The 18,186-nt window shown below is 40.0% G+C and overlaps 3 protein-coding genes and 1 pseudogene across 5 annotated transcripts; all 4 read left to right on the top strand.

Moving 5' to 3' along the window:
* The first annotated feature begins 1,215 nt into the window (after positions 1-1,215).
* Positions 1,216-4,496, top strand: LOC133736730 (zinc finger protein GAI-ASSOCIATED FACTOR 1-like). Its single transcript, XM_062164324.1, has 4 exons — positions 1,216-1,637; positions 1,757-2,153; positions 2,340-2,554; positions 3,371-4,496. Exons 1-4 carry the CDS (start codon positions 1,529-1,531, stop codon positions 4,213-4,215), a joined length of 1,566 nt encoding a protein of 521 aa, XP_062020308.1. The 5' UTR covers positions 1,216-1,528; the 3' UTR covers positions 4,216-4,496.
* Positions 4,497-5,516: 1,020 nt separating this feature from the next.
* On the top strand, positions 5,517-8,712 carry LOC133739620 (cytochrome P450 734A1-like). Of its 3 annotated transcripts, none has more exons than XR_009860712.1 (5): positions 5,517-6,255; positions 6,400-6,644; positions 6,936-7,299; positions 7,459-7,948; positions 8,060-8,711. XR_009860712.1 is itself a non-coding variant. In XM_062167401.1 (4 exons), exons 1-4 carry the CDS (start codon positions 5,776-5,778, stop codon positions 7,876-7,878), a joined length of 1,509 nt encoding a protein of 502 aa, XP_062023385.1. In that variant the 5' UTR covers positions 5,749-5,775; the 3' UTR covers positions 7,879-8,712. The 3 variants fall into 3 exon arrangements, 1 of the variants encoding a protein (XP_062023385.1); XR_009860711.1 differs by having other exon boundaries at positions 5,518-6,255; positions 7,459-7,982; XM_062167401.1 differs by having other exon boundaries at positions 5,749-6,255; positions 7,459-8,712.
* Positions 8,713-9,301: 589 nt separating this feature from the next.
* LOC133740221 (cytochrome P450 734A1-like) lies at positions 9,302-11,313 on the top strand. The gene is made up of 4 exons (XM_062168161.1): positions 9,302-9,915; positions 10,048-10,292; positions 10,373-10,739; positions 10,836-11,313. Exons 1-4 carry the CDS (start codon positions 9,436-9,438, stop codon positions 11,250-11,252), a joined length of 1,509 nt encoding a protein of 502 aa, XP_062024145.1. The 5' UTR covers positions 9,302-9,435; the 3' UTR covers positions 11,253-11,313.
* A 170-nt stretch (positions 11,314-11,483) lies between these two features.
* On the top strand, positions 11,484-17,613 carry LOC133735623 (cytochrome P450 734A1-like; annotated as a pseudogene).
* The last annotated feature ends 573 nt before the right edge of the window (positions 17,614-18,186 follow it).

Below are 18,186 nucleotides of genomic sequence, written 5' to 3'. Positions count from 1 at the left end.
AAAATTTTAAACTAAAATTAAGCTATAAATTAATGTTTTTTTTTAAATTTAGGGTGGGCTGTAGCTACGCATTTGATTAAGAACAACTCCAATAGCTTCCTCATATCTTGATTTTTTTTTCATTTTAAGGAAAAATTTAGTTGTTTTGCTCCAACAGATTCCCTATAATTATCCCTAAAATAGAGATAGTGATGAGAGAGAAAACAACATTCCCTATATTTACAGCAATCTGTAAAATTTTAGGGAAGAATTATGGAATCTGTAAAATAGATAATCTGTTGGAGTTGGAGCATAATTTTTTTTAGAGATTTTAATTTTTGCTTTCTTATAATAGAGGAATTATAGGGAATCGGTTAGAGATGCTCTAACAAGTTTAGAGTAATGGATAAATATACAAATATGTTAGTGCAAAGGATAGCGCATAAAGTTCGTTCTCAACCAATACATGGACGTCAAGAAACAAAAACGCAATCGTTAGTTGTCAAAAAATGCATTGTTTGATTAGGTTTACGTCAGTTTCTATATGCAGAGTACAGACAAATAATCAAACGTAGACAAACATTCGCACATTCTATTAGAAAACGCACTATCCAATTAGATTTGCATAGACAAAGATTATTAGTTAGTTGTCAGAAAACACACTATCCAATTAGATTTACGTCAGTTTCTATATACAGAGTACAGACAAATAATCGAAGGTAGACAAAGATTCACACATTCATCTAACAAATGAGATCTGTTAACTTTATTCACGAACAATACGTAAACTAAGAGAATGCCGATTAGTCAGGGACATTCGGGGAGAAATGAGCCCTCAAAACTATTTGGATGACAAAATGTACATTCCTATGCAAATTCAAGTTGGTTTAAAACATAGTTCTTAGGGGGTATTACTGTCTTCTTAGTGGATAAATTAGGCAAACAAACGATATCTTAACGACAAATTTAGTAGTAGTAGAAAAAATAGTAGAACCTTTGTCCTGCGCAAAAAGACAAGCACCGCCTAGTCCGAGTTCCTCCGACACATATCATCTTTCCGCTTATCGCGACACGTGGTCGGCCAGATTTACTCTGGCAGCTATGAGTTCAGACTTGGCTCATTTGCAGCTCATCTATCATGTCACCTGACCAGAGTTAATAACTCCGGCTTCACTCCTTAACCACGGTTAACTGCCGCCGCTTTAACCATTTCTCTATACATTTATATGTTTTTCCACTCCGTTCAATTCTCCCTGTCTCTCTACTGTATCGCACACCCTCTCTCTCTCACAAGTTTTCGTTTTCATTTTCCTGATATGGAGCGGCCGCCTCTACTACCTCGATGACTGAGTTGGGTCTTCTTCCAGACTAGCTATCAGTGGGTGTTCTCGGGAAAATCTCATTTCCCGGTAAACAATCACAAAGTCTGGGTTGTTGGCCACTGCGCGGCAGAAGCTAGCTTGTGTCTATATAATAGAATCAGACCTGCATATAACAAGGTAGCTCCTTTGAGACCTGGAGCTCAGAGAGATTGAGAAGAGCGAGCAAAATGGGCGACCTTGACAATTCTTCATCACTAGTTGGTTCTACCGCTTCAGGAGAAGCTACTTTTTCGGAGCCTCCCGCCAAGAAGAAGCGAAATCTTCCCGGAATGCCAGGTATATCTATCAAATTATCAAAATTTCGATGTTTAGCTCGGAACTGTTTATTAGATTTTCCAAATCCAAATCTTAAAATTTGTTACCGATTTCTGATTTGATTGATTAACTTTTGTCAGATCCTGAAGCGGAGGTGATCGCTCTGTCGCCGAAAACTCTGATGGCGACGAACCGTTTCGTGTGCGAGATCTGCAACAAAGGGTTCCAGCGCGACCAGAACCTCCAGCTCCACCGGCGAGGCCACAACCTGCCGTGGAAGCTGAGGCAGCGAACCACGACGGAGGTTCGGAAGCGGGTTTACGTCTGCCCAGAGACGTCGTGCGTGCACCACAACCCGACCCGAGCGCTGGGTGATCTCACCGGGATTAAGAAGCACTTTTGCAGAAAGCACGGCGAGAAGAAGTGGAAGTGCGAGCGGTGCTCGAAGAAGTACGCGGTGCAATCTGATTGGAAGGCGCACATGAAGACCTGCGGCACTAGAGAGTACAAATGTGATTGTGGAACTTTGTTCTCTAGGTATTTTTTTTTTTTTTTTCCTTTCCCTTTTCCATCCATCTTTAATCATCGGTTTATTTTCATTTTAGTGTATGTGTTTGGTTTCCCAAGAAACTCAAAAAAGTGTACGCTTTTCCGTTTTTCTTTTCTGAAATTTCTCGCAAAACGCCGGGAATTAATGTTTGTCGCTTTGCTTGGACTTTGAAGGAGGGATAGCTTCATAACGCATAGGGCTTTCTGTGACGCCTTGGCCGAGGAGAGTGCTAAGGCTCAAACCCTAGGAAGCTCGCAGCAGCTCGGAAATTCAAATCCGAACCCGAATCCGAATGCTGGAAAGGCGGTTGTGGTGGCATCGCCGCCTCCACCGCCTCTCACACCTTCCAATAATGTGGTGTCTCCAGCTCTATCCATTCAAAGCTCAGGTGACATTAAATAATTGAGTCTATAAATGCGCTATATATCAGAATTTACGTAGCTCTTCAAACCTATCCATGGAGTTGATATGTATAATGATTAGTAGTGCAGTTCCAATAACATGTATAAATGTTATTGGGTCATTAATTAATTTTTTTATTAAGAAAAAAAAAAAAAAGTTTCTTATGTAATAATTTTAGTTTCAAAAACGTAAATTCTTCATCTTTCTCTGGTTTTTCAACTCAATTCAACTGCTCAGTGCCCACCATCAGTTTATGTCGTTTATTTTATGTTGTTTTTTCTTTAGAAAAAAAAGACTATACTGGTATTTAGTCTGTGTCTTGTCTGTTCTTTGGTGTCGTTCTCGCGTGGCTGGGCATTGTAGGTTTGGAAAAAGAGAAATGCAACTTTCACTCTCAAAGAGTATGTATGGTCGAATGGACCATGTATGGTTCTAATAGAGGAGAGAGAGAGAATAGTTGTCGACGCGCAATGGATAATAGTCCAATAGATCGATGCACGGTTGATAAGGGAGCTCAAGAATCGAGGGATGGTTTAAAAAAAGAGAAAAAGATGAGAGAAAGGACGCCATTATTGCCTCTATAGCTCTCTCCTTGCTTTCTCCTTTCTGGCTTTCTCATAAAGTTTCAAGCTTTCGAGTTTGAGTTGTTTCCGATGACTTGGCACAAATTGTTAAAGGATATTCATCTCTGCACTTTTCTTGCTTGTTTACTTTTTCCTTTGCTTTTACTAATTTTCTGTTAGATGTAAAGATATACTTGTAATTGGTTTGATTAATTAACATGTACGTTCTGCTCTCACAGAATTCCCAGAAAACCCAGTAGGACTGTCGCCGCCACCTCCAGCAACCACGTGCTTAACGAGTACCACGACGGCGATTAGCACCGCCGCCACCACCACCTCAACTGGAAATTGCAGCAACACTAGTACTAGTGTATTTGCTAGCATATTTGCTCCTAGTACTGCCTCACAAACATCGGCAGCTGCTAATTCCTCATACTCCAATATAGTCTCCAGTTCTGCAATCCCATCAGCCTCCGCCATGGAACCAACGTCTCTCTCACTCTCCACCTCTCTATACCTATCCAACAATGGCTCCACCCTCTTCCCAACTGCTGATCAGCAAGACCATCGCCAGTATGTAGCTTCCCCGCAGGCTCCAGCCATGTCTGCCACGGCATTGCTCCAAAAAGCAGCCCAAATGGGTGCAGCTGCGACTAGTGGGTCTTTTCTTCGTGGCTTTGGCTTGGCCACGTCCTCATCGCCGCCTCAGGCGCAAGATAGCACCACCTCTTTGCAGTGGAGCAACAACAGCCACAGCCAGCAGCACAAGAGAGATGGTAGTGGCGGTGCTGCTGCCACAGTAGCAGCTGGGCTTGGAGCAAGTTCTGCCTTATTGACTGATCTCATGATGGGCCCACCTGTGCCGTTTGGGGGTCATCATCAGCCCATGACCCGCGACCTTCTTGGGCTGGGCATAGGTGCTAATGGCGGGGGCGGCAGTGCTTCATCCGCCGGACTATCTGCTTTGCTCAATTCGTTCGGCGGTGGTGGAGGTTATACTACATATGCAAGGGGAGAAGAGTCATCATGGGAAGGTGCACAGGAGAGGAAACCTAATACTGCTACTGGCCCAGCCTTGCTCTAAACACCCCTCCGTTCCAAGTCAGATAGAGTTGAGAGACTTACCCTTTCAGTCATCTCATATCAGCCATAGAGCGAGCTTCTTAATTAGTTGCTTTTTTGTTGTTGAAAAACCGTCTGCTTCCCTAGGAAAAGTTCGATCAACTTATGGCCGGGAAAGCTGTGTATAGGGCATTATGTACGTAGTTAGTAGCTAGCTTAGCAAGCGCACTTAGCTAGGGTAAAATGTAAGTGAAACTTTTGTAAGGAGTACTTCTGATGAAACTGGTTCGATCAGTTCAGATACGAGAGTGAGTGATCCTTTAATGCTGTTGCCACTGCCAACTTGAGTAAATACACCACGTCCTTCCCAATAAATGACCACATGGCCGGACAAGGCATTCAGCGGTCAATGATATCAGGTACGGTGGTCAAATGGGAAACGGTTTAAATTGGACCTGGGTTTTGACAGTGTCTATATTTGTGTGGGTGGTGTCAGCAGTGACGCCTTTGCCAGCAAATGTGTATTTCTATATTAATTTGATGAGTGAGTTGGCCGTAGAACAGAAGGATGCATTTGTTGCTTCCTCACCCTCTCACTGGGATGGGTCCTTTGGGATTTAATTCTCATGGCGCGGTGGGGCTAACCTGAACGGCCGTGCCTGCTGCCAGTTGCCCTGCCCTCACATCTTGACTGCATCTCGTCGATCCTGTAAGGATCATATGTTAATTGGAAGAACGGCTATCTATGGTTGTGATTAAAGATTTTTTTTTAAATCAAGTCCACGGAAATAGTATTTATTCATCACAAGTCAGAATATCCTTCCGCTGTCATTTAAGTACATAGACAGACAAAAAGGTAGTGGTAGTACCTACAGTGGTACGTAGAAAAAAAAAAAAAAAAGGTTGTGATTAAAGTCTAGAACTGTAAGTATCGATAATATTCTTGATATTAATTTGTACTAGTGCGAGAACTTCAAGCCAGGAAAAGAGTGATATTGCTGCTGGCATCTATAATTGCATTCCTCCACATTCATTATTCATGCCATCGACGATGTCTGAATTCAGATACAAGTCTCTAACCATGCGAAAACCCGATCTTGCACCCAATGACAATCTTTGAAGTAGACCGATTCAATAGAGTAGTCTCAAATTAATATATTAAGAAGTTAGTTTACTTCTCAACAAATGTATCCATACATTAATGTACCGTAAATGATTCCGTTGTTAGAAACATTTTTTATCCATGAGAGATTAACTTCTATTTTGCAAGCCATAATGGTCTTGGATACTCAAATTTGGTCCAACAGATTACCTCTCAATGTTCTGGATCTTCAGTTTAGATCAGTCTGATTTTGATTATCGTTCTGTTTTTTCCTTTTGTTTTCAAAATAAAAAGAAAATTGAAGAAGTGCGACTCCATTTACTCCTAAGTATTTAATATTTTATGGATAGAAACCAAGTGTTGTCAGCCAACCAGTTATCGCATTACAATATAGTTCAAGTTCAACGCTTCTTTGCTCACTAAAGCATTATCTAAAACTCTAGCTGGCTTGCTCTTTCTGTGTGAGATTGTTATTCAATCATGCATCTTCTTCTTGTTCTTTTCCCTCTGGCTATCTTCCTCTTCAAATTTGCCTACTCAACCCTATGGGTCCCATGGAGGACGCAAACCCACTTCAGACAGCAAGGCATAAGGGGCCCCGGCTACCGTCCGATCTTCGGAAACTCCGTCGAGATCCGCCGTCTGTTCGCCGAAGCTCTCTCAAAGCGAGTCCCATTCGACCACGACATCGCTCCACGCGCGATTCCATTCTACCACAGGTGGTCCAGCATGTACGGGAAGACTTTCCTCTACTGGTTCGGGCCCAATCCCAGGCTGGCAATATCCGACCCGGATTTGATCAAAGAAGTCCTTGTCAATTCCAGTGGGTCGTTTCAAAAGATACCCTTTACCCCTTTAACCAAAAACCTCTTCGGAGAAGGACTCGTTGGGCTCGAAGGCGATGATTGGGCCTTTCATAGAAGGATCGTCAACCAGGCCTTCAAAATGGAGCGGGTCAAGGTATTAAATCCAACAAGTTTTTACTTTTTAATAAATAATTATCATCACACAAGGTTTCATTTCCTTATGTCACTCTACCAAATGGTCATAGTCATACTAAGCTTCTCTCGTGTTACATGTCTTGTTGTTCTAATTTTAATGCAGGGTTGGGTGCCTGAAATTGTGGGGAGTGCCATGAAGGTGTTGGAGAAGTGGGAGGGTATAAGAGGAGAGAAAGATGAGTTTGAGATGGATGTGCACAAGGAATTTCATGATCTTTCTGCTGATGTTATATCGAGAACAGCTTTTGGAAGCAGTTTTGAGGAGGGAAAGCGAATTTTCAACTTGCAAGAACAACAAATGCATCTTTTCTCGAAGGCGGTTAGGAGCATCTACATTCCTGGATTCAGGTGACTCTCCTTGTCAAAGATATAATGTGACTGACTGATTTAAACCTCATTTTATGCATGTTTAGTTACTTGAATTTTGATTGAACTATCAGTCTAGCTCATGAATGATACATATATATACAGTCATATTCGTGTAAATTTACTAGCTTATCAGTTTTACATACAAGCAGAGTATTCTCCTAATATGGTTCATGGAATTAACATGATCAAAGTAGGATTTTCTACAAATAATCGAAGTAGGCTTCCCATTTCAATAAAGTCACATTCTCATCGAGGTCCTTTAGTGCACAGGTTTTTACCCACCAAGAATAACAGAGAAAGGTGGAGACTACAAAAGGAAACTAGTGAATCAATACGGATGTTGATCTTGAATAGTCCCAAAACAAGAGAAGATTCGACAAATCTACTCAGTCTGTTAATGTCTTCTTACAAGAACCAGAGTGGTGAAGAAGAAAAATTAGGGTTAGAGGATATAATAGCTGAATGCAAGACCTTCTACCTTGCAGGAAGTGAAACAACTGCTTCTCTTTTGACTTGGGCACTTCTCCTTCTAGCCCGCCATCAGGATTGGCAAAGCAAGGCTAGGGAAGAAGTGATTCGCACTAGTGGAGACAATAAGCTTCCTACTGCAGAGAATTTGAATGATCTTAAGATTGTAAGTTCAGTACTATACTGTATTACTAAGTTTAAAGACATTTCCTGTGGAAGTGTTGAGCTTTTCTATGAGAGTAATCAAATAACACAAATGAATATATAGTTGCTAGCTAGCAATTACATCCTTGGATGTTGTTTAATGCTGTCACTTTTTCAACAGGTGAGCCTGATAGTTAACGAAACACTTAGACTCTACCCTCCAGCTGTGATGCTAATGAGGCAAACATCAAAGAAGGTTAAGCTTGGGGACCTTGACATTCCTGCTCACACACAACTCTACTTGGCCTTGACCGCTGTCCATCACGACACTGAGATATGGGGAGAAGATGCTAATGAGTTCAATCCCTCGAGGTTTTCAGAGCCTCGAAAGCATTTAGCCTCATTCTTTCCATTTGGTCTGGGGCCTAGAATCTGCGCAGGTCAAAACTTGGCTCTGGTTGAAGCAAAACTGGTCTTGGCAACCATCATCCGCCACTATTCTTTTGTGGTGTCTCCAACCTATGTCCATGCACCAATGTTGTTTATTAGTTTACAGCCTCAATATGGTGCTCAAATCCTCTTTAGGAAGATTCCAAGCTGAAAACTTAAAGCATCTTACTTCCAGATTTTAGCTTCAAAACACTGATTCCTACTGTCGTTTACCATCTCAAGTCTGTAATCGCCGTGTTTACCAACAAAGTTTTGGTATGTTATAGATTGAAAATGTTCTAACTTTCATATTGTTTGACGGGAAATCCATCAAACGTTTTGTAATCTTGCAGATTGCTTAAGGTGACAAATTTATAGACTGGGACCAGCTCACCAACTTAACTCTAGTAAGTCAAAGCCATACTTAATGGAATGCGGGTGACATCAGACACTGAGATATGGGGAGAAGATGTTCAAGGCGGAGCCTCAAAAGCATCTCAATTGCCTCATTCTCCGCATTTGGTTTAGGGGTACAATCTGTGCAGATCAAAATTTAGCTCTATATTTGAACTAGCACTAGTCTTAGCTCTTAGCAATCATCGTCCGCCACTATTCTTTATGGTGTGTGTAAGTTTACAGCCACAAAACGGGGCTCGGATCCTCTTTAGCAAGATTCCAAACCGAAAACTTCATGCATCTTCCTTCTACATTCAAGCCTCGCGCCCTCACTTATTGACAATGACGTTCTAGCTCTCGTTTTGCCCCAGAGGAAACAAAGGGAAAGTTTTGTCTGTTTCAAAATTGCAGGCTCTCAACTTATGGATACCCGATGCCTTCTGCTTTGTAGCAACCTCTTGGATTTTTGCGCGCAGGGTGGCTTTAAACCTATAATTATAGGTTGGCTTGAGCTCCTAACATGCTTGCTCACTCTCTTCGTCATTAACATATATTTACTTTACGTTTTCCTAGTCCAAACCATTCATGTAATATCTAAAATATGATTGATTCATTTTTACATGGGCTATTTTTACATTATGTTTTAAGACATGAACGGTTTTTATTATAATCAGAATAGAAGTACAATATATATATATATATATATATATATGATATACAGATTTTATCAAGAGCGGAGTACTCCGCTTTGAAATTAAAGTGTGAACTTCGAGTTTTGGGTCGCTTTTCGGTCGCATATCCACATCTCGACCGTTCAGTTTTTAGGTACTAGTGTATAGATCATCTATGCAAATTTTCAGCCAAATTGATGATCTTTAAGGCATTCATTACGACCTTAAAGCTAGTACGGTTCAGGTTGACAGAGATAATCATCAATTTGGCTGAAAATTTGCAGAGATGATCTATACACTAGTACCTAAAATCTGAACGGTCGAGATGTGGATATGCGATCAAAAACTCAAAGTTCACACTTTAATTTCAAAACGGAACTCCGCTCTGGATAAAATCTGTATATATATATATAGATTATGAAACGGCTGGTTTAGTTCAGGACGATTCCTAGCCCCTTCACCTCTGTCTTATGTGGTTATATATATATATATATAACCACATAAGACAGAGGTGAAGGGGCTAGGAATCGTCCTGAACTAAACCAGCCGTTTCATAAGGTGTCAGCAGCATAGCAATAATTATCAAATTCTATATAGGGTTCATCGCTACAGCCTCTTACCTTGTTCAGAAACTCCCTCTTGCTAGCTTTTCAATTTTCAATATGCATCTTCTTCTTCTTTTTGTTCTTCCTCTTATTTTCATCTTGAAATTTGTCTACTCCACAATATTGGTTCCGTGGAGGACACGAAACCACTTCCTCAAGCAAGGCATTGATGGACCTGCCTACCGTCCGATCATCGGCAACTCGGCCGAGATCCGCCTTATGTTCAAAGAAGCTCAGTCAAAGCGAGTCCCTTTTGACCACAACGTACTCGGACGCACGCTTCCATTTTACCCTAGCTGGTCCAAAGTGTACGGGAAGAACTTCTTGTACTGGTTCGGGTCAAAGCCCAGGCTGGCTATAGCCGACCCGGAAATGATCAAACAAGTCCTTATCAATACCAGTGGATCGTTTCAGAGGGTACCTTTAACTCCTTCCTCTAGGGTTCTCTTTGGAGATGGACTTCCTGCGCTCGAAGGTGAAAGATGGGCTTTCCATAGAAAAATTGTAAACCAAGCCTTCAAAATGGAGCGAGTCGAGGTGAGACAGATCACTGCATGCGCTCTATCTTCTCCCTCTCTCTCTCTCTCTCTCTCTCTCTCTCTCTCTCTCTCTCTCTCTGTTAAATACCAAAATCGATCTAATGGAATGAAAAAATTAAATTTAATGCAGGATTGGGTGCCACAAATTGTGGACATTACCAAGAAGATGATGGAGGAGTGGGAGGATATAAGGGGAGGAAGAGATGAGTTTGAAATGGAGGTACACAAACAAATGCATGAGGTATCAGCAGATGTTATGTCCAGAACAGTTTTCGGAAGCAGTTTTGAAGAGGGAAAGCGTATTTTCAACTTGCAAAAACTGCAAATGCATCTTTTCCTTAAGGCAGTTCAGAGCATCTATATTCCTGGATTCAGGTAACTACTGTATGTTTTTTTAGGTTTCTAATTCCAACAAGCCATGCAGTTCTCATCAACTTCTTTAATCTGGTGCACAGATTTTTGCCTACCAAGGATAACAGAGAGAGATGGAGACTAAATAAGGAAATCTGTGAATCAATACGGATGTTGATTGTGAATAATAGCAAAAACCTAGAGGAATCAAAAGTTCTGCTGAGTCTATTAATGTCTTCTTACAAGAATCTGGATGGTGTAGAGGAAAAACTAGGGCTACAGGAGATTATAGAAGAATGCAAGGCCTTTTACTTTGTTGGCAAGGAAACAATTGCTAATCTTTTGACTTGGTCACTTATCCTTCTGGCGCGGCATCAGGAATGGCAAAGCAAGGCTAGAGAAGAAGTGATTAGTTTCCTTTGTGGACACAATAAGCATCCAGTCGAAGAGAATTTGAACGACCTCAAGATTGTAAGTTTAACTAGCTAGCATATATATCATTTTCTTGGTGAGTTTTAGTAGATAAAACTGAATATATAACACTTTTTGCTGGCACTTTTGACTCAGGTAAGCATGATAATTAACGAAGCACTTAGACTCTATCCTCCTGGTGTGCTACTAAATAGGCAAACATCAAAGAAGGTTAAGCTTGGGAGCCTGGAAATTCCTGCTGATACACAACTTGTCGTGCCCTTGATTGCTGTTCATCACGACACTGATATATGGGGTAAAGATGCCAATGAATTCAATCCATCAAGGTTCTTGGAGCCTCGAAGGCATTTAGCCTCGTTTCTTCCATTTGGTTTAGGGACCAGATACTGCCCCGGTCAGAATTTAGCACTTGTTGAAGCAAAACTGGTCTTAGCAATCATCGTCAGACACTATTCTTTCACGGTGTCACCTACATATGTCCATGCCCCAAAGTTGTATGTAAACTTAGAGCCCCAATTTGGCGCTCAACTCCTATTTACAAGGATTCCCTAGGGGTTATGTTATACATCCCTCTGTACAAGAACTCCTGATCAAAATAAATGACTTCTGAACCATATTGTGCTGTTTTATATATATATATATATATATATATATATATATATATATATATATATATATATATATATATATATATTGGCTCAACAGGAAAATTGGTGAACCTCCTTAACACTCTAAATTTATTAGAGAAAAAGAAAGAGATACAATGAGAGCGGTTTAAGTTAATATTATCTCTCTAGTGAGTAATAATAAACAAATAAAAAACAAACTAGCCAACATAATTCTTTGAAATACATAAATGGTCACTATTACAACACAATACTTTGAAATACATAAATGGTCACTATGACAAGATGAAAATAGGAAGAGAGGAAGGACAATATCAAATCCCACCAAATCAAGCCCTTAGAAATAAATATTCTGCACATGTATGTAAACTTTATTCTCTTCTCCAACATGAGACAGAATTGTGCCTGAAAAATATGGTGCAAGCAGTTCGTTCAACCTAACGTTATTTTTTCTTTTGGCACAATCCTCACCCTGACGTCGCCATTACACCAAATGAATCAATATAGGACAAGATTGCCTTAGAGATTTCAACTTCCATATCGTTTATGATCATCCAAAATTGATAAAGTATTGTGAATCGGTTCGGCGGTCTTCATCTCCAAATCATATTACAACAAAATATCACTAATCAATAGTTCAATACATTCAGTCTCTTTACTAACAAGTCTTGCCCTCCCCTGTAGTCTCTGTTTCTGTCTATGTCAGTATGTCGGCATGCATGATGCTTCTTCTTCTTCCTCTTGCTTTTATTCTTGTCTATCTCTTAAAATTCGCGTACTCAACGTTGTGGCTCCCATGGAGAGTTCAAAAGCATTTTCAGAGGCAAGGTATAAGAGGCCCCGGCTACCGTCCGATCACCGGAAACTCGGCCGACTTTCGCCGTCTGTTTGAAGAAGCTCAGTCCAAGGCAATACCCTTCCACCACGACATCATCCAACGGGTGGCTCCGTTCTACCACAGATGGTCCCGCATGTACGGGAAGGATTTCTTGTACTGGTTCGGGTCGAGGCCCAGGCTTCTACTGTCCGACCCGGATATGGTGAAGGAGGTGCTCATGAATACGAGTGGTTTGTATCAGAAGAACGCGTACAACCCTTCTACTAAGATCCTGTTTGCTCAGGGCCTTGCTGGGTTGGCCGGTGAGAAATGGGCTCTTCACCGGAGGATTGCAACCCGAGCCTTCACCGTGGAGAGAGTCAAGGTGATGATCTAGAACCCTCCTGTCTTTATATATAATTTTTTTTGTTACATGTTAATACTACTATACTGCCCAGGGAAGTTCTACTATACACGCATATAGGAAAATTATAACCTGATTCTGAATCATGGTACACGTGGTGGTTCGAGTTCATGTTATTGGTTCACATGACGCATATTTATTCATGATCGGTTCTCTCAATTTAATTTTTTTTTCACTCCCTGCACTATCCCCACCAAATTCGAGTGATATAACTAGCTCGAATCATCACATGGTAATGCCACGTGGTAGTTCGAGACTACAGAATAATTACTCCATACATATATGACACACACATAGAGAATCTGACGGTATGTAAGACAAAAGCAGTTTTTCTCTCATATTGGTGATTTATTTTTGTTTACAGGGCTGGGTGCCTGAAATTGTGGCTACTGACTAGTGCCACAAACATGCTTGAGAAATGGGGGAGTTTGAAAGGGGACAAAGATGAGTTTGAGATGGACGTTCGTGAAGAATTTCATGAACTCTTGGCGGATATCATATCCAGGGCAGCCTTTGGAAGTAGTTTTGAGGAAGGGAAGCGTATATCTATACTATTATTAAGAGAAGAGGCTTTGTTAGCCAAAATTGAAAATTTTGACAGATTTAACCCTGAAATATTAAAAAACTTTGACAATAAATTAAATCATAAGGGTAAATAGGACAATTATAAAATAGATTTTATTAAGAAAATTGAAAAGAAATTATCCCACAACCTCCACTTTTCTGAGTTTTCTCTCCCACTATTTTCTCTCTGCAATAACAGATCTATTTTCTTTTGTAGATAACTTTTTTTTTTTTTTTTACAATTAAAATTTTTCTTACACATGCAGAGCATGTGATTGCAGACTAGTTCAAATTACAAGAACATCAGATGAATCTTTATATAAAAGGAACTAGAAGTGTCTACATTCCCGGATACAGGTGATGATCTTTTTATTTGTTTTTTCTTACTCTGATTAACATTAGATAAGAGAAGAGAAATGTTATCAATTTTGCCAAACCAACTTTTCCCTTCAATCATATTTCCATTTTTTACACTTACTAACGTTATGAGCCATAAAATAGAATAGAGAAAGAAAAAGTTAGTTAAAAAAAGTTGTTAAGTTTTTTTTTTTTTAAAGGAAAGCTAGTTGAAAGTCCTAGGGGTGGGCGCGGTTCGGTGTTAGGCCAAAACCGCAACCGAACCGCTTCATTCGGTTGTGCTATATTTAAAACCGCAACTGCATTTTTAAAACCTACACCACTTACTTCGGTTACACCGTTTTGCGGTGCGGTGCGGATCGGTTTCGGTTGTGTTCGATTAGGCAATAACATTAACAAACACTCAAACCTGCAGATCAACTATCAAATATTCAAAGTTTCAAACATCAACAATTTGCTCCACCTGTTCAACATTTCAAACCAAAAGCAATTTCCAAATCTAAATCAAAGTTCCAACAGTCTAACAATCTGTTTCCAAACCAAATAGCTAACATGCAACACAAACATAAATCAAAGTTCCAACTTCCAAGTTCCAGCAGTAAATTTAAAGTTATTGGGAGTTTGCGATGCTCCACTTCCCTGATAAGAAAGTAAGAAAAAATCAAATCAGTAAAGAATTAATGTTCCATTTGAAAACATCCATTTACTTCTAAAATCATGCACAAGGATGTTCAAATGTCATCAGGTTAATAGCAGAACACATTAATATCCACTCTTAAAGACTTAAAGTCCTATATAAGAAATGTCATAAAATTACAGAAAGTTCTTTAATGTCATGCCAAACCTTACATAATTAAAGTTCATAAACTAAAATATTGTTACAACCATGTAACAGATCAAAATGACAGCAATGTATCTACACAAAGTCTGCCTTTTGGACAAATTTAAAAGCCAAGTAACCTTCTCAAACAATCACTAGCACTAATAACAAAACCAAACTGATCATGCTCATTTCAAAATCAAACAAATCGTCTCATGCTCATTAGAAGAACTGAAGAAGCAAGCAATTATTCATTTGACAACTAACTACATCTTCCTCATTTTAGTGAGCTCCATTATAATTGTTGAGGATGATGTATGATTATGATGAAAACGGATTCAGCCTCCGCTTGATCAACTTGGTAACATCTACATTAACATGACAACTTTTAAAGGAAACAAGCTTCGAAAATAAAGGAAAGATCACTTCGAAACATTCAGGGAAACAAGCTGAAGTGCTTAACCCAAAATCGAACTGAAGAAGCAAGCAAGAAACTTAAGATCATATCGAAACAAGTTGAACCCAAAATAGAACCCAAGTAATATCAATCCGAAACTGATGCTCCCAAACAAGCTGAACCCAAAATCGAACTCAACATCAATTCAAAATCGAACTCCAAAAGTGATGAGATGAGAGCTGATGCTTTCCATACCGATTCCATCTAGAGATGAGATGAGAGCTGAGAAGAGCCTTGGCGTTGTCGATCAGCTGAGAAAACGCAGCAGACGAAGGAAGAGCAAATCAAAAACCAAGTAAAAAAATCCAAAGCAGAGAAGAAGTTATCAAACAAATCAAAAACCAACACAAAGAAACAGATCGTGAAAGAAAATTAAGATAAAAAGGAAGAGCACCAACTTCCTCTGATGGCTTTGAATCGGTTGATTTCGAAACCAAACTGTTGGGGTTTGTCAAGATTGAGAGGCCACCGGCTTTTGATTTTGTCGAATAGTCGGGATTCACTTTCTTGGAGTTGGGATTCAAGTTGGGACGCGGTGGGCGCGGATCGAACAGTCGGCTTTTGATTTCGGCATCTATGGTTAGCTCAGCTGTGTCGAGAGAAATGAGGGTTGGGAGAGAGATGAGGGTTGAGGCGCTGTCGAAACTCGAAATGAGAGGCTGACTAAGTCAGCTAGGTTTTTGATCATTGAGAGTAATCCAGTGCAGCAGGGAGTACATGTAACCTGATTTCCACCAATTAAAATTCGACACCCATTGAAAAATATATAAATAATACTAAATTAATTAAAATATAAATAATTTAAATAAATATTAAATATGCGGACCGGTTCGGTTATTTTCGGTCGGTTCTAAAGCTAAACCCGTTCCCGAACCGTTAAATTCCGGTCCGGTCCGTTTTTTTTTTTTTTGCAGTCTTCTTTCATCCAGTTCAGTCCCCGAGTCGGTTTTTCGGGCCGGTTCGGCCTGTTTTTGATGTCCGGTTCGGTTTCTGCCCGCCCCTAGAAAATCCATATAGCCGAAATCAAATGCCACTTTGTAACAATTGATAGGTTTTTTTTTTTAGAAGAAATAATTAAATAAAGGATTATGCAATATTAGCTCATCTGTAACGATTAATTCAGGGCATAAGTTCCCACTCCACTCCTGAAAAAGAAGGGACCATTTACAGTGGCGGAGCCACATTGGGGCACACTGGGTCCCGTGGAAAACTCTTGTAAAATGGAAAAAGCATAGTTGCAACATGTATTGACTCTCAACTCAATCACAAATTTCTTGTTATTTTCCAAGATTTTTTTATGTTTTGATATTATTATTTTGTTTTTGTGCCCCAGTAACCCTTAGTTTTTGGCTCCGCCACTGACCATTATATCTGAGAAATGAGAACCAACCCTCCGTCCCTCCATTTATTTTAGTAACCAAAAAGTTGTCAACCAAGTATTCAGGGCCTTGTCATAGTTTACAATGACTTGTGTTTGTGAGCAAGTTGCCTGATCCATATATAATAGGTTTTTGCCTACCAAGGACAACAAAGAGAAGTGGAGATTGGAGAAGGAAACTTGCGAATCAGTACTGATACTGATCAAGAGGGAAAGAAGAGATAGTGCGAGAAATCTTCTTGGTCTCTTAATGTCTTCTTACAAAGGTCAAGATGGTGATCGAGGAGGAGAAATTAGAGGAGGAGGAAGTCATAGATGAATGCAAGACATTCTACTTTGCAGGGAAGGAGACAACTGCCAATATCTCAACCTGGGCTCTTCTCCTTCTGGCAAAGCATCAGGAATGGCAAGTCAAAGCTCGAGAAGAAGTACTACGGATTTGCAGAGAGAGTGGACTTCCAATCGCACAGAATTTGAACAACCTTAAGATTGTAAGTGCATTGTTTCGTTGCATATTTTTAAGGTTAAAAGTCTGACATACCATACTGTTTATGAAGTGAGCATGTCCTATTTAGTAATGGTTGTATTGGGATAGCTATCTTGATTAATCTTGCTTTGATTATTTCGACAGGTGACTATGATAATCAATGAAACGCTGCTGCTTTACCCTCCAGCCCCATTTATAATGAGGGAAACACTAACAAGGGTTAAGCTAGGTGGTAGTCCTGGCCTCGACCTTCCTGCTGGTACACAGCTCTATTCAGCCTTGATTGCTCTGCAACACGACACAGAGATTTGGGGAGTGGATGCTAGTGAATTCAATCCACTGAGATTTAACGAGCCTCGGAAGCATCTAGCTTCACACTTCCCATTTGGGTTGGGACCTAGAATCTGTGTAGCTCAGAATTTTGCAATGACCGAGCTAAAAGTAATCTTAGCCATGATCATTCAGCATTGTTCTTTCACAGTGTCACCAACTTATGTTCATGCCCCAGTTATGTCTGTAAATGTTCAGCCTCAATACGGTGCTCAGATCCTCTTTAGCAGGATTTCCAGTTGAAGATTTCCAAGGGTTTGTTTTTTATTTGAATGATTCAAAGAACTTAATCCTTTGTATATATAGAAGTCTGTCTTGAAGTAAACCATCATCATGCATTAAGAATTTGACTTGCAGTTGTAAAGAGGCTATGTCACCATTCTGTTTTGTGTGTGTGTGTTTGCAATGACCGAGCTAAAAATAATCTTAGCCATGATTGTTCAGCATTATTCTTTCACAGTGTCGCGAACTTATGTTCATGCCCCAGTTATGTCTGTAACCTTTCAGCCTCAGTGCGGTGCTCAGATCCTCTTCAGTTGGTTTTCCAATTGAAGATTTCCAGGGGTTTCGTTTTTATTTGAAATTTTGAATGATTCCAGGAACTTAATCCTTTGTATATATACAAGTCTCTCTGTCCTGATCTTGATCGAACTAAACCGGCCATTATCATGCAGTAAGAATTTGGCTTGCAATTGTAAAGAGGCTATGTCATTCTGTTTTGTGTGTGGGTGTATTTGTACTGAACCAAAGAGGCCATGTCTAATTCAGGTTGTTCACCCTGTTTTGTGGATTTGTCCATAAGTTCCTTGTTTACAAAGTCAAAGGAAAGATGTACCCCCCCCCCCCCCCCCCCATTAATTAGGGTTCCTAGCTCCCTTTTATTTTTTTGGCAAAATGTTCATTTACTCAAATTTGAGCTACACAACCCATTTACCCAAACATCTTATGAAGTTATGAATAGTTTATATATATTTTGCCCTAATACCCAATTAAATATTTTTTATTGCTTTTTATTTATTTTTAGGCCAATTTTGCCCTCTCCTTCTTTGTCACTTAGAGAGAGAAGTCATCGGAGACCTCGCTGGACTCCGGTGACCGGCCGCGGACTCCTGTGACTGAAATCAGGCAACCGGTGACCGTTCGATTTTATTGCCCCCTAATAATATCCAATAATCATATTATTGACCCCAATAAACATTTTAATCATATTATTGCCTTCCAATAAA

Source organism: Rosa rugosa, chromosome 3 (assembly GCF_958449725.1).
Source record: "Rosa rugosa chromosome 3, drRosRugo1.1, whole genome shotgun sequence".
Classification (NCBI taxonomy): Eukaryota; Viridiplantae; Streptophyta; class Magnoliopsida; order Rosales; family Rosaceae; genus Rosa; species Rosa rugosa.
Note: the sequence above shows the minus strand (reverse complement) of the source record. Positions and strands in the feature narration are given on the sequence as shown.